This window comes from Crocuta crocuta, unplaced genomic scaffold (genome assembly GCF_008692635.1).
Source record: "Crocuta crocuta isolate KB4526 unplaced genomic scaffold, BGI_CrCroc_1.0 scaffold102, whole genome shotgun sequence".
Taxonomy (NCBI): domain Eukaryota; kingdom Metazoa; phylum Chordata; class Mammalia; order Carnivora; family Hyaenidae; genus Crocuta; species Crocuta crocuta.
Genome location: NW_027530019.1, coordinates 5,628,090 through 5,644,171, shown reverse-complemented (window position 1 = coordinate 5,644,171; position 16,082 = coordinate 5,628,090). Strand labels below are relative to the sequence as shown.

General features: G+C 40.4%; 1 protein-coding gene across 1 annotated transcript in view; it reads right to left on the bottom strand.

The window, feature by feature from the left end:
• FBN1 (fibrillin 1) overlaps positions 1-16,079 on the bottom strand; it is a 233,246-nt gene extending 217,167 nt beyond the window's left edge. The window contains exon 1 of the mRNA XM_077764455.1: positions 15,916-16,079. Coding sequence (XP_077620581.1) covers positions 15,916-16,079 — 164 coding nt within the window. The remainder of the gene's footprint in view (positions 1-15,915) is intronic.
• Between the last annotated feature and the right edge of the window lie 3 nt (positions 16,080-16,082).

Sequence of the window (16,082 nt, the reverse complement as noted above, 5' to 3'; positions counted from 1 at the left end):
TAATTAAGCAGAATGGGTGCCAAATACCAGCACAAAACGTCAACGTAGCAACAACCTCTAAGAAGAAAATGATGCTCACTGGATAGTTGAGAGTATTTTAAAAATTAATGATAATTTTATCCTTTAAAATTTTTTAATGTTTATTTTTGAGAGAGATAGAGAGAAAGAAAGAGAGAGAGAGCCTAAGTCAAGACGGGCAGAGAGCAAGGGAGACACAGAATTTGAAGTAGGCTTCAGGCTCTGAGCTGTCACCACAGATCCTGACCAAGGGGTTGAACCCACGAACCATGAGATCATGACCTGAACCGAAGTCACACACTCAACTGACTGAGCCACCCAGGTGTTCCACTAATTTTAAATGTAATAGTGGTATTATGTTTATGCTTCTTAAAGAGTCCGTATCTTTTAGAGGTACATATTGAAATGGTCACAACAAATTAAATGGTTTTTCATGAGGTTTACTTCAAAATAATCTGTGGCAGGGGAAAGAAGTGGATAAAAGAAGGTTGACCATTAACTGATAAGGGCTAAACCTGGAGCTTCATGGCACTATTCTCTTTAGTTGTGCATATATTTGAAATTCTCCACCTTAAAAAGTAAAACAACTTTGCAGCAGCATGTGGTCTAGTTCATTCTGATAGCCTTCTTCTCCTATATGCCACCAGGGCAACACACGTTCTTCCTTTTTCATTCATTTGAAGACCTCCTTTCTAAGTTTCACTTTTTTAAGTAATCTCTACACCCAACATGGGGCTCAAACTCACGACCCCAAGATCAAGAGTCATGTGCTCTACCAACTGAGCCAGCTGGGGGCCTCTTGAAGATTCACTTTTACCTGGTATGCAACTCAACATTCTTGAATGGGATGGGGGTCCCCATTTAGAAATAATAACAGTCCAGGGTGCTTGGGTGGTACAGTGTCCAACTCTTGGAATCGACCGAGGTTGTGATCTCACTATTTTGTAAGTTTAAGCCCTGAACCAGGCTCTGCACTACCTGATTAAAGCCTGCTTGGGATTCTCTCTCTTCCTTTCTCTCTGCCCCTTCCCCACTTGTGCTGTCTCTGTCTCTCTCAAAATAAATAAATAAACTTAAAAAATAAAAACATGAGAAATGATAACAGCACAACTCCAGCCTGTTTACCATCTTAAACAAGTGGCAAGAACTAACCGAAGTGTTTTTCTAAATCTCAAGTATGCAGCTACTAACTAAGGTTAATGTTCATTGGAAAGGAATCCAAGAACAAAGGACTTAACTACACTCTTACAAATAACTAAGCATGTTAGCCCAGGGGATGGGTTTCCTTGGGCATTACAACTCCTTTTTGACATGATCCATTTTCATAAGGACCCCTTGTCTTTCCTTACGACCAACATAAACCCATCAGTTAACAAAAGATGAGTTTGAGGGAAAAGGGATTGGTTTGTATCAAGTCCTTCCATAAAAGGGCTGCATTTTGGCACTCGGTTCACAAATGGAAGAATTTGTATAGTCATGGGAAATATGAAAGAGAAGGAGGAAATCATTTAGCAAGGAACCCTGGTATGTTTTCTGACTCCTCAATATGTGAGAATGTGTACTTAACAACCTATTTCCAAGGAAGGGCCCAAATGCAAATGAGCAGAGGAGTCCGTCCAAGGGCAAATTAATTAGACCCTGTTGTCTAGAATTCTGTTAGATGTTCAAAAATTTCTATACAAAGTCAGAACTGCTGACCAAGAAAAAAGTAAAAGAAAAAGAGAGAAAGGAAAATGGCTTGCATGTTCTTGTAAAATTCCTGAAAGGTTTTCAAAAGTTTAAAAGGAAAAGTGTATTTTGTTATTCGGGGTTTATTTCTTTCCTAAGAAATTAGTAGAGCAGAGGAAATATCTGGTTGTTTGTTTATACTCATATTTTTGTTTTCTTATAAACTTTGTATTAGTGACAGAGTGACTTGCCCCAAAGAGATGAGAGATATTAGGTAATTTGAACATTTTTAACGACAAACAGAAAAGTAAATGTTATCTGCTTAAACCACTCCTTATTGAAAGCATTCTTATTTCTACAGCCAGTAGAATGAAAGCGAAGCAACCACAACTTCCTAACCTTATTGCCAATCAGTTAACCATAAGTTGGTATGGAAGGATGCAGGGTATAGGAATTCTACCAAAGCACTGCCTGCATTAAGATAATGTATGCTTTCTGTCCACGTTCCCAGATTCTCAGTAGCTTAATATCTCTTAAAGGTCAACTCTCATTAGAATCGAAATGGGAATCATTAAAAGGAAATGAAAAAATAAGATTTTCACTTTCTCAAGAGAAACTGCACACAGAAGAAAAACAACAACAAACAAGATTCCTTTGTACTGAATGAGCATTACGTTGCTGTGGGGCCTGAAGCCAAAGGAAGGGATGCTCACTTGGAGAGCAAAGGCCATGGCTCTTCTCAGAGGTGGCCAATCTGAGTCAGCCTGGCCCCAAATCACGTAAGATGGTCTGCCCACAAAGCGCCCAGAGGGACCGGTAAAGACAGAGTGAGTTGAAGGAGTTCTGGGTCTATGGGAAGGGAGCTTTCTCAGTTTGGGTGCCGACCTCTGTTTCCCCACCTAGCACCCCTTTACTTTTTTTGAGCCCATTCCACATGACTCAGGCCTGGCCCCCCAAGTGCCCCATTTCTTTGGCCACAGTGATGGGCATGTGACAGGAGTGGTGCCAAAAGATGCGACCAGCAGGGAAAGAGACAAGGCCTGTTCGCCAGAGCTACCAATAAAAAAATACAAACTTCTCTGGAGGAGTTGAGGGGGCCATATTAAAAAGGGATTAAGTTTATTTCCCAATAAAGGTAACACAATTTGGGGGGAAAGGAATTTAAAAATCAAAACCTTATCAGCACACTGTCTTTAGGTATAACCAAATCTCTACAAAGTGAGTTTCCATTAAAATTATATTTTTGAAGTGTTTGAAGTTCAAGTTTGCTCCCCGTGTTTCTGAAATAATGAGAAAGTTGAGACTATGGTCTCCAGATACCAATGGGTGTCTAACTTTTTGCTTTGGCCATAAAAATCCAGCCTCTTTGTATGACTCTGTCCCTTTCTTTATCCTTATCCACAACAGCATTATAATCATCCTCATCACCCACAGCTAAACACACCAGGCACCATACTAGGAATTGAAATGTATTACCTCCTTGAATGTTAGAATAACCCAGAAAGGTGAACTTTATAATCTCGTTTTGCAAGTGAAGAAATTGAGAGTCCAATAGATCAAGCCACTTGTCTGAGGTTCCTTCCTAGTAGGTGGTGGAGCCAGGGTTTGCCTCCAGGCATGTCTATGTCCACACGTCCACACTTCCCTCAAAACATGGCCAATGGTTATTAGCGTTCATTAAAAATGACTCCTCGGTCCTTTAAAATATAGTCTCACAAGCAATCCCACTGTACCCAACTACCCACAACCAGGCTCAAATAGGAAACAGTGTGAGGTAATTATAACGTATACCCCAGCCACTAGCTCCGGGTTTTCATGACTGAACTGCCAAATCACTCCTAGCCAACTCTTCAGGAAATGTTCAGACACTTTCTCAGATTGCAGCTAAAACATCAACTATGTGGCCCTGGGGAGCACAGAGCTCACAGGGTGGTAATGGGATATAAAATTTGCAAACTTGAGGTCAGTGACCTAAACTCTGGGGTGTGAAGCAGCAGCAGTCCATGATAGATTAAAAACTGTTTCTCAACTTGAATGTTGCACATCAGGTCCTTCCTTGCAAAGCACTTGCCCACATCACCTTGGACATTAACCCCATCAGTAAGAGGAGAGAAAGATAGTCCAGATGTAGTTCTGCCTGGAACCATTGGAAAGACTATAATAATATCAACAGACCTGAGATGGGGTGTTCATTCTGAGAGTTAAACATTAGGTCCAATTCAAACGCAGTTAACGCTCAATAAATAGTTGTCACTTGGATTAGGCAGATGTTCTAAAATTATTGGGATAGATGATATGGAAGAAAAGACAAGAATTTCAGATTTGCTTTTCTTCATTGGCATGCTTCTTACATGGAATCTAAATGTATAAATGAGTAGTTTAGGTAACTGAGTCAGGCTTGTTAGAAGATAAGAGTCAGAGCTTACAGACCTAAAGCTGCTATGGCCCGTCCCAGGACATCTGACATTCTAATTGTCAATTACAAGTGGCAGTGTGGTGCTGGTGGTGGGAGGGGGTGCTGCTCTACAGACTCCCACAGAAGGCTCCCCCTTCTCATTCTCCCACCCCCTCCCTGCTACTCTCACTGGCAGCTACCCGCCTTGGAAAGCCCCATCCTACTCAACCACGCCTAGTATGGAGGCTTCTGTTGACTGCAAGATAACACTGAAGAGCTAAATTTCTAGTGCCCAGCTTCCCATCAGGATTGACCACTGAGAAGCTGATGGCAGTGCCTCAGGCCAAATAAACAAGAACAAGACAAATGTCCTTGCCTACATAGTGCAGGAAGTTTGCTTCTTTAAAGCACAAATGAGGACTTCGAGGCACCAGTCACCCTTTCTAAGAAATGAAGACAATGCAGAGGTATAATCTACCCACTAGCACACTTCTACTTAAATTGTCTCTTGCCACTGTGTGACTCAGCTACCACACCTATGAAATAGAGACGAAAAGAAGTACCGTGAGCACTTTTTAAAGAACTTTCTCCGGGCCTTGGTTTCAGCATCTGTAAGTTTCTAAAATGGGACCCACTATGGCACTAATTTATAGTAATTTTGTAAAGATAAATGGTCTGACTATAAAGGAAGATCTGGGTCATGATTACATATCCAAAAAGAAAAAAAAAAAACCTTTCATATAACAAGAGCCTTTAAAAGTTACCCATCAAAGGCACCAACCTATTAGACTCTGATTACACAATCTTATAAATCAGTAGCAACTGATAGGAGGAAGGGTGAACAATAAACCATTATCCATGGGAAATGGGGATGTACCACACTTGACGTGGCACCATATACATGGGTTCACCACACATGATGGATTAATGTGCTTTTCCACTGCATCCCTCTAAATGTTTTCACAGGGATCTTTTCTGACATCCAAGTGTCTCTTTTATGCCTTGACTCCTCCAGAAGCCCTTAGTCTCCTGAAGAGGCCAGTTAAGGCCACAGGTCACCTGGAATGAGGGGGCTGTCATTCCTATCTGTCAGAATTCATCACTTGCTCTGTCTAGCCCAGGTCCCTGGAGGATAGCTCTCCACCCTAGAACCTTCTCCCAATCCTCTCCTTCCACCTCCTTTAATCTTTCTCCTTCCCTCTCCTAATAAAATCCTTACCTCTGCTTTTTCTTTTCAAACATCCCAAGACTGACGAGTAAAAATTTAACATTTTACTTAGAATTTATTTTTCTTAATGTTTTAACTCTTACTGAATATTCCTATCCTCCCTATTTTACTTATAGCTCAAATTCTGCAGTTACCTGCAAAAAGAAGAAAAGAAAGATGAGATGAGATGAGATGGTGATGATGATGATGATGATGGTGATGATGGAGGGGAGGAAGAAGGGGAAGAATGAAGAAAAGAAGAAGGAGAAAATGTTGATGGTAAAGAAATAAAAAAAAGAAGGGGAAGGGGGCAAAGGAGAAGAAACAGAAAAACAAAAGAAAACAAAACCCCGTCTCTGGAATACATTCCCTTGATTAATAGAGATATTCCTATACTTCAGTTCAAAACCACGAACTTAACAGCAGACATAATGTGTCCATAGGGCCCACATAAATCCTTTCTCCCAACACTAACATCGTAAAATGGTTGTACTATATTTGGACTTAGATGTGTTTGGATACTTATATTTGAATGTAAGTATGACTGATGGTCTAAGAATTCACAACCCTTCAACAAAACACTGAACCAAATCACTTGTCTCATGGAGCAGCTCTCCTAACTCGGAGCCTGCTTGCCGTCTGGAATACATCTTCGGCTGGGAATGGTGGAGATAGGGAATTTTCCTCTCTCCCTTCCGCTCGGAAGGGCTGAATAAATAGACTCAGCCGATAATTTCAACAAAAAAAGCCACTTGAGAAAGTGGTAAAGACGCAAGAAGTTAACTAGGATTTGATACAATAGAGCAGAGGATCCACAATCCAAACTTACGGTACTCTTAATGTTAATTTAATTCTATTAACAGTGTGGCTGCTCCATTTACAACAGAAATAACAGAGTTCACTTTAATACCAACTATTGGCAACTGCATATCTATTTTTATTGATCAGCTATAATCTCTGATTCCCCCAAAAATGTTTCTGAGGCAAATTACACCAACAGATATATGAAAAGGAAGCTACTAATAGAAGCTGAAAGTGAGATCTCATACAGAAGGAAGGCAAAATACACAAAATACCTAAGTCAATAAAAAGATGACACATTAAATCTGTCCCTGTTTTAGAAGCTAAAGGGAAAGGCGGGGGGGGGGAGACTTTAGGAGTTTTTAAATTCTTATATTTGAAAAAACAAAAGTTGCCAGTTGAATATAGACTGTAATCTTATTCCTGGGCTGTGTGAATTTTTTAAATGCAGAAGTGTGGACAAGCTAAGAACAGCGTCCTTAACATTAATCTAACAGATCATGAGGCTACATTGTTCATGTAGCATTTTTCATTCCGAAGTTACAGTAGCAGAATACAATGCGGTATCTCCAATGAAGAGGTAAGTCAATGGGACTGCACCAAGTTAGAATTAAAACACCCGATTACCTTCTCAAAAACCTAATCCCTTACTGTTTTAGCTAGTCTCCAAAGATGTCTTCTTAAATTCCTCCCCTCTCTGCAGACACATGCTGATGTACACGTCAAGAGGTAGGGTATATTAGTTCATGCCCTTGAGTCTGGATGAGGCCTGTGACTTGCCTGGAATTCCAGACCATGCCCATCCAGACTAAGTTTGAAGAAGGTCTGGTAGCTTCCACTTTTGTGCTCCTGGAATCCTGGGGTACACTGTAAAAAGTATGGCTGTGTGGCTGGAGAGTCTTTGCGGAGATGCCACACAGAGGTGACGATCTGAGACCAGATGGAAGAGAACCGAGGAACCCAGCCAACAGGGATAATACACTTGAGCCCCTGCAGCTAGCCCTCAGACACTCAAGCCAGTTCTGTAGTCAACACATAGGGTTGAAGCATGTGATCAGAGGTCAAGAGGCTATTGTTCAAGATCCAGGCCCAACAGACACTGATAACTGCACCTGGCGCTCCATTTGAAAAAAATATCACACTCAGTGGCTCCATCCCCAGGGACAGGTCCAGGCAGGAGGCTGCCTAAGAGAGCTTTAAAACTTGGAAAGCACCCAGCAGAGCCTGACAAGTGGCTCTTTGCTTCCTTTTTCCCCCCTCATCTGTCCATCCATTTAGATTCACCGCACCAAAGTAAATAGGGCTGCAGGCACCAGTCCACGGAACCAGAAATACACGTGAAGAAGTCATCTTGCTCATTCCAGCCCCATCAGTCACTGTGGGAAACGGAGACAAGATTCCCCACTGTGCCCTGTCCAAATTCCTGGCCTACAGAATCATAAGAAATAATAAAATTGTTCTTGTTTTAAGCCACTAAGTTTGGGGTGACTTGTTACATAGCAATAAGAAAATCAAAACACTCACAAAGGAAAATAGCTTGTTTCCCTATAGTAGAGGAACTAGGAATGGTTGTTTCTCTTTAGTTTCTCATTAACGGTGCTATAATGTTTTTATGCATAATAAATACGTTTTAAGGTGCCTGGAGGTCAGGGGCATCCTAGGTGTGTCCTCCCCTTTGCCCCTCCTTTTGACCAACCAAGTGGTCAAGTACTGCTCATGTTACTTCTGGAACATCACATGAGCCTTCTCTTCACCCACCTTGACTGCTCAGGCCATCAGCCACTCTCACCCTCACCCCTCTATTAGCCTCCCAAGCTCCCTGCCTCTGGCCTCCCTACCTCTAAGCCACACACCTTTCACACATCTGTCAGAGTGGCAAAGATCCAATCATGTTCCCATCTTAGACTCTCTTACAAGTTCACCATCGTCACCTTTCACAGAAATCAGATAGCAGTTCCTCTCCCACTTCTGACGGTGTCACGATCTATGGACAAGCACAGGTGGCTATATATTGCACAAATCCAAAGGGCACTACATTCCTAGGCTACACTAGGAACTGTTCCCCTTGAAGGTGTGCCACGCAAACCCTGCCCAACTGTACTCAATGTCCCTCAATAACTTCACACATTTCCCTTCACAGCTTTTCACTCACTTTTTTCCTTATTTCTCTCCCATGTTTCCTCCATGCTCTAATTTATGCAATTTTCCTTACCAGTCAATCTCAAAATTGGTCATTCAGATACTGTCTACTGAATGCTTATACATGCCCCGTTCCTCAGTATCCCTAGTGATAAATAAAACAAACAAGAACTCTGCCTTCCAAAAGTTCTCAGTCCTAGTAGATGGTCATGTATTTATCACATAGACCAGAGGTTGGCAAACTTTTTCTGTAAAGGGCTAAGGTGCAAATAATTTAGTTCCGCCCACCACACGTTGTTGTAACTACTCCACACTGCAGCTGCAGCAGGAAAGCAGACGCCAATGATATACGGGCATGGCTTTGTTTCAGTAAAATCCCATTTACAGAAATAGGCAGCTTGGGCCACTGCATGACAACCCTGATGGGCTTTCACTGTGGGGTCTCTTCTGCTGAATCCTATTCCCACAGTGATGCTTCCTTTGGCATATGACTGCATTTGCCTTAATTCGACGTTGAGTCTTCCCCAGAGCAATGATAGGGAAGATTCTGGGGAAATGAAGGTATCAAGAGTATGGGAGAAAGAAATAAACTTACCACGTGTAAGATTTATTGTAACTTAGAAGCAGTAAAATATACTGGTTAAGAGCACTGACTATGAAGCCAGATTTCTCGCCTCTCTCTCTTACTAGTTTATGTCCCCAGAGGAATTACTGAAACTCTGTATCCTTCAGTCTCCTCATCTATTAAATGGGCAAGTAGGTATATTATTTCTCATACAGAATTTATACATTAAAAGAATTAATATATATAAAGGGCAATACTGAGTGATATGTCAGAACTTGCTAATATTTACCATTATTATGGCAATTTAATGTAAAAATTACATTATATTAATGGCTCAGACCTTAAAGGCAACCATGGTAAAAAATGAAACAAAGAATTAAATAAATTTGTCATATTGGTAAAAACTTAACACACATAACAGTTTCCCCTGAAAAGAGAAACATCTCTTCCAACTCTATTCTGAAAGAAATTTTTCACATGGGACATCAGAACAAGAGATTCTGAATGACATCACAAGGAACATGTCCCACTCAGAACCGTGCGCAATGCAGGAGAGTACCTGTGATGGTTACCTACCACTCTTAGTAAAGTTTCAAGGTATAAAATATATAACATAACATTAAAATACACGTGCCATCCAAAGAACTCACCAACTCTGACATTCTATAATTCCTTCTGTGTTTTATTAGTGTCTTTGTAGAAATTATAAGTAAAGTTTCTTGTTTGACAAATATTAGTGCATTATTAACTATACGTGGGATGTGTGAACTAGCATCAAGGAATATTATGACTTTTAAGTGGAATTTTACCAAAGGCTTAGTCCTACATTTTTGACCAGTGGAATGAAAAACCAAAACCAGAACTAAAGTTAATGGAGAAACAAAAGTAATATTAAGACTCTGTCCTTGGGGTGCCTGGGTGGCTCAGTCAGTTAAACGTCCAACTTTGGCTCAAGTCATGATCTCACAGTTCGTGGGTTCGAGTCCCATGTCAGGCTCTGTGCTGACAGCCAGCTAAGAGCCTGGAGTCTGTTTCTAATTCTGTGTCTCCCTCTCTCTCTGATCCTCCCCTGCTGTCTCTCTCTCTCTCTCTCTCTCAGATATAAATAAAACCTTAAAAAATTAAAAAAAAAAAAGAATTTGTCCTTAAAACTTAATCTTTGTGTGCCTCAGCTCTCACAGCGATAAAAGTTAATAAAAGGACCCACCCCATAGAGATGCTGTGAACATCAAATGAGTTATCAGATGTAAAACACTGAGAGCAGCACCTGGGACATAAATGTCATCTAAAAGTCCCTCCTACTGCTATAACCGTTAAATTTATTTATTTATTTTGTGGGAAGAGTAGCAGAGAGAGGGAAAGACAGAATCCCAAGGAAGGATCCACACTGTCAGCACAGAGCTCAATGCGAGGCTCAATCTCATGGATCATAAGATCATGACCTAACCCAAAATCAAGAGTTGGATGCTTACCCAACTGAGCCACCCAGGCACCCCTGCTGTTATTTGTTTTTACTTAATCCTATACTCATGCCCTCTGCTACTTTTCCATTGTCTCCTGCTTCTTCCCATAATGCGTTTGAATTTTCCTACCAAATATGAAGCTCCTGCAGGCTACAGGCTAATGTCTCTGCATTCCACAGAGCTGAATTCAGGCTGGCATTCAATCAAGACTTCCTGAATTAATGAACTCTTTGAAATCCCATCTAATGATCAGTTAGTGTTCAAACGCTTATGATAGGAGTCCTGCCTTTGATGACTTAATAATCTAATGGGAAAATGAAGCTTAACAATGCCTGCCATGTAACTCCAGCCTGATGTATTAACTGATTTCAGCTTTCTTAAAACATTTCATTGGAAAAAAATTCTAAGTTGCTTGTGGGGTTGGTTTCTAGATGCAAAGAAATTGTTAATATAGTTTATTTCTATTTCCAAAAAAATAAATTTTCTCTTCACATAGAAAACAAAGGTTAAACTTCACAAATCGGTTGTTCAGTTTAATGAGGGAAAAAGCAAACAAACTATGGGTAAATACCCCAATAATTTGTTCAGTATTTTGCATGATAAGCGTCACTGGCATAATAATATAATCTTTTTAATCATCAGCTACACAAGACAACAAAGGAGTGTTTCAGTGATCTTTAAAATTCCTAATAAGCTTGGAGGGATGTCTGTCCTTCCTTTTCCATCAGCCTCGACCTCATCTCATGGTAGGCTGATGTATGTTTTAATCAACATATGATACCAACAACTTACGTATTTTTGTAAACAACCTCTATGTCTTAAATGCTACAAAGTGAGTCACATAAATCAGTATTTTGTGTCCATCTCTAATTTAAAACTTGGAATTGCTAAAAACTTTTATTTAAGAATATCTTTTTAAAAAATGTTTCTTGTTTTATTTATTTTTGAGACAGAGAGAGACAGAGCACGAGTGAGGGAGGGGCAGAGAGAGAGGGAGAATCTGAAACAGGCTCCAGGCTCTGAGCTGTCAGCACAGAACCCAATGCAAGGCTCAAACCCACAAACCGTGTGATCATGACCTGAGCCGAAGTCAGATGCTTAACGGACTGAGCCACCCAGGTGCCCTAAGAATGTATTTTTTTAACGGTATTGCAATGTTTTAGCTTAACCTTTTCAATAAATACAAGGACAAGCCATACCGCTGCAAGAGTTGTTTCCCCATAATATAGCCTACCTGACTTCAGATGACGTCTTAAAGTCCTCTTTGTAAAGTAAGTGGACTTTATAAAGTTTACAGAACTTTTTCTGTGTCCCCTGTTAAAAGTTCTTTGTTTGAATAACAGACTTCTGTGTAATTAATCCCTTGCAGTTTGCCATCACATAATCTACCCTGTGTACGAACTGTTCCGTGTGTATTTTCCTGGTAACAAGACCTCTGGAAAAAGTAAACAAATAAACAAAGACCAAAAAATTATGCACAAGGGGATAAATCGTGTGAAATACACCCAGTCTCATACACTTATGAGCCAGGCAACAAGGATGGAAATTCTCAGTCTGTCTTATCAGAGGTTTGGGGGAAAAAGGGTTTCACTCTAGAGATATTTTCCCCCTTTGACAGGAAACTTCAGTATTTTCTTGTTTGAGAGCTAAAGCAAAACGGCAATATTAACAAAATTTATTATATATAATATATAATAAAATAACAATACCATATAATATAATTCTATAAATTAACATAATTAATTTGTTATATATAAGTATTATATATAATAAAATAAATAAAATATTATATGTAATATAATTAAAATATATAATATATTATATGTAAATATTTATNATTAGGATAAACGGTTCCTAATTACTGCTATTCGAGCTGTTCTTTTTAAATTGAATTGTCTCTCACACTTTTTGCCTAATCACAGAAGTTAAGAACCCAGCTGAGAAAAACTCTTGTTTTTGAAAAACTCTTGAAATTTGAACAATAAAGCTAGGATTTTATTATTTTTCATAAAGTCACTTCACACACGTTAAGCAGTGCCCCAGTCAAAGGAAAACTACTATACATGTATTATTTGAAAACATTTTTGAAGCTTCCAAAATTCTCCTTTCAAAATAGAGAAAAATGCAATTTTTGCAGAGTGAATGGGGACCACACTCATTCCATAAAAAAAGGATTTCCTGTAAAAACAGAAATTGGCAATTTAGTCTAAGAAAACACAGCGAAAGCTGGGAAGAAACTTGAGGATGCTTAAATTTCCACTGTGGAACAACTTCTGCTGCCCAGTGGGAAGGGGAAAAAAAAACCCACCTGCAACAGGATGGAAGAGAAGAAGACAAGCTAGAAGTACACTCCCTGAGAGGGAAAAGCTAGGCATGTCCCTAGTCGGTGAGGCGGGGGTGCAGACAGCAAAGGGATACATATCTCAAGAAGTCAACCAAGGCAAATTCCATAGTCACCTATCACATCAGAGAAAGACAAGAAGGCGGTATTGGTGGAAGAGACGAGACCAGTGCCCTGCGGACACTGGTGAGTTTAAAGCACATTTTAACCAGAGGAAATATTAGTGAGGTGCTGAAAGTTGCTGCCACCAACTGGGCATCAGGCAGACTTGGGGTTACAAATCACTTTCGCTTCAGAAACTGTGCATTTCCATCAAAATGGTCAAAAGGTTTTCCTGTAGTCAAAGAGGTTAGTTTTCAAGCTGGTGATATTTTAACTAGCAAAAAATAGAAATTTTAAGCAATAACTGGAAAAACGTTACCCACAACTGCTTTTCCTGATGATTTATACAGCAGGGCATGGTTAAAAGACTTATTCATGGGAGACCGTAAGAGCCATACACAGAGAGAATACCTTTTAAATGCTATTCAGATTTAAAAGCAGAATTGGTACTTGTTTAAATCTATGGGAAAACATTTTCTCCAGAAGTTCTACTTTTTTAAGAAAAAATTTTATGTTTATTTCTTATTGAGACAGAGAGAAAAAGAGCATGAGTGGGGGAGGGGCAGAGAGAGAGGAAGACACAGAATCCAAAGCAGGCTCCAAGCTCTGAGCTGTTAGCGCAGAGCCTGACATGGGGCTCGAACCCACAAACCATGGGATCATGACCTGAGCCAAAGTCGACGCTTAACCAATTGAGCCACCCAGGTGTCCCTGGAAGTTCTACTTTTATTAACTTACACCACATATAAATTTGCACGTGTACACACACACACAGGCATGTAGGAGAACTGGGGAATAGCAAAAAAAAAAATTAATCTAATTCAGAAAGCCACCATTAGGGAACTGTTCCAGCCACATTATGGGGTTCTATGCACCAAGAGAATGCACAAGGTAGGTCCATAAAAATTAACAGATGGATGCACTAAAGATATACAGGAGTGAGTAAGGTTTGGAACAGTATGTACAGTATATTGCATGGATTAAATAGGACACACAGTATACATATACATACGTATATATATATCTGAATATGCATATATATGCCTATAATGTATGAAAATGGTGTCTGAGAGGTAAGAGGGAAATACTTTCAATTGTATATCCTTTTAAATTATTATTTTCTACCTCCCCATATGTCTATATCTATATACCTATATATAGATATAAAACCTTATAGATAACATGAGAAATCTAAAAATGAAAACCTTTATATTATATTAGTATATGATATATTATACTGCAAATTTTAATTATAATTATTTTTTAATTCTTTATGTAAAGTCTTATAGATAACAAAATGAAGCACACTCATAATTACTGTTCTATTAACAACACATTTTTAGGAAGGCTTTACGAGTAGTTTGCAATAGAGTAACATCCATGTTAGTGACCAAATCCTATGAAGAACACAGAGAGGTGTTGCCCTGTAACCATAAAAAATGCAAAACCCAAGAGAAATAAGTGGTGGTGTGAGTAAAACTATGGACATTCTGCTAAGCAGCAAAGTAAAGCTGTTTCTGTTTTCACACTGAGTCTGTGCCTCCCAAGGAAACAAGCTGGTTGGTGTTAGCAAAGGGATGAGACAAATGTCTGGCCAGGCCTGATGTGTCTCCTCGCAGACTTTTATCCAAAAAATCAAACCCTACTTCCTCTCTTGCTATAGCAGCAATGCCATCAAGCTGAACTATTATGATAATATAAATAGCAGAAATATGTTTCTTTAAGGAAAAATACTAGACCAAATCAGGTCCTCTTGAGAACGTATGAAAATCAGACTTTTAGTCCATCTGTAGAACTCGCCGTGGGCCTTGCACAGCAATGAATGTCGGCTGCCTGATCAGAATCAGGCTTAACATGATAAGCAAATTTCCTTTCCAGCACTGTTGGAATCCTGGATTTATTTTCCACAAAGGCCAAGATGGAACTAAATTAATCATAACTATTTCCTGGGGCCAGAAAATCATGCATATTTTACCACAGCCGAAGCGCTTGGCCCTGACAATCACCTTGTCCCTGGTCTAGACCAAGACTCAAAAAACTGGTCCATTCAGTTTACTCCCCTTTTTTCTTCCTGCACTTGGGCCATACAAACACAAATTTTATTACATATATATAATGAAAACAGCCCATAACAGAAAGGAATAAAGGAAATGTTCAGCCACATATCGGACTGGACACCATCACCTGATGATCAGGATCATATAATCAAGCTACAGAGCTACTCAAAAAGAACCAACAATGAGAATCAAAAGAACTTAGTAGAAAATCTCTGTGTGTGCATACTCTCTGGGTTCATTTAACAGACTCCTCCAAGAAGATAAAATGGTTCATTTACAGTTCATCCTACTCCTCCTTTGCGGGACTGAATTTAAACAATCTCACAAAGACAGATTTTCATTCCATCTGAACAATTTTACAGGAAACGTATTCCCACCCTTCTCCAATTCAGGGAACTGGCAGTCCTCATACAATCAACCTGCCTCGTTTAAATATTTCCTGCTGTTAGAAAGCCCGTGAAATGCTCAATTGCATGTACATCACACACATCACCGATTTAAAAAAAAAAAAATCCTGTTTAAGACCCGCCACATAAGCATGACTGCTCCCAATGAAATGAAGAGCCCCTTACAACCCAAAAGAACCCAAGTTCTCAAGAACTTTGCCCTGCTCCGCTTCCAGTGCAGACGTCACGAAGGCAGTGTCAACCAGAAAAACCAGCCCGTTGTTTTAATAAGCATAACTCCGTGGAAAGCCAACCACTGACTGTGTCTTCTCTTTCTGTCACTAGAATCCCTTCCCTTCCTTGCCCGCTCGCCAAAAGAGCATCTGCAAAGGTGCCCAAGAGGCAAGCACTTTCCCCTAAACACAACCGGAATTGGTCTGAAGGGAAAGGAATGGGCTTCTCCTCGCCTCTCAGTGGCAGCTCCTCCCCTTCTTCCTCAAAAAACCCTTTTCGCCTCCAAAAATCGGCCTCGACAATGGCCCAAGATTCCTTTTCACCGTGACATCTGCTCTGGAGCAGCAACCCGTAAAGAGTTGCAGCAAAGCGGTTTAGCCTCGGGGCGAGGGCCACCGCACTTCTAAGGTGCCCCCGGGAGATCTCGTCAAGGATCTTTCCGGTGTCAAGAATCGGCCCCGTCTCTTCCCTCTGGGTCGTGATACGCGGGACAGGAGGGAGAGGAGACCCACGCCAAAGGAGCCGGCCCGTTCCATTACCCTTTAAGCGCGTCGTGTCCTCCGCCGCCTCTTCTCTTGGCCCGGCTGGCTCTGGTTTCCTTCACGTTCCCAGCCTCCAAATTGGCGTCGGCCCCATGGCTCGTGTAGGACGCTAGGAGCACGGTAAATCCCAGGACGACCTCCAGCAGCCCTCCTCGCCGCATGAT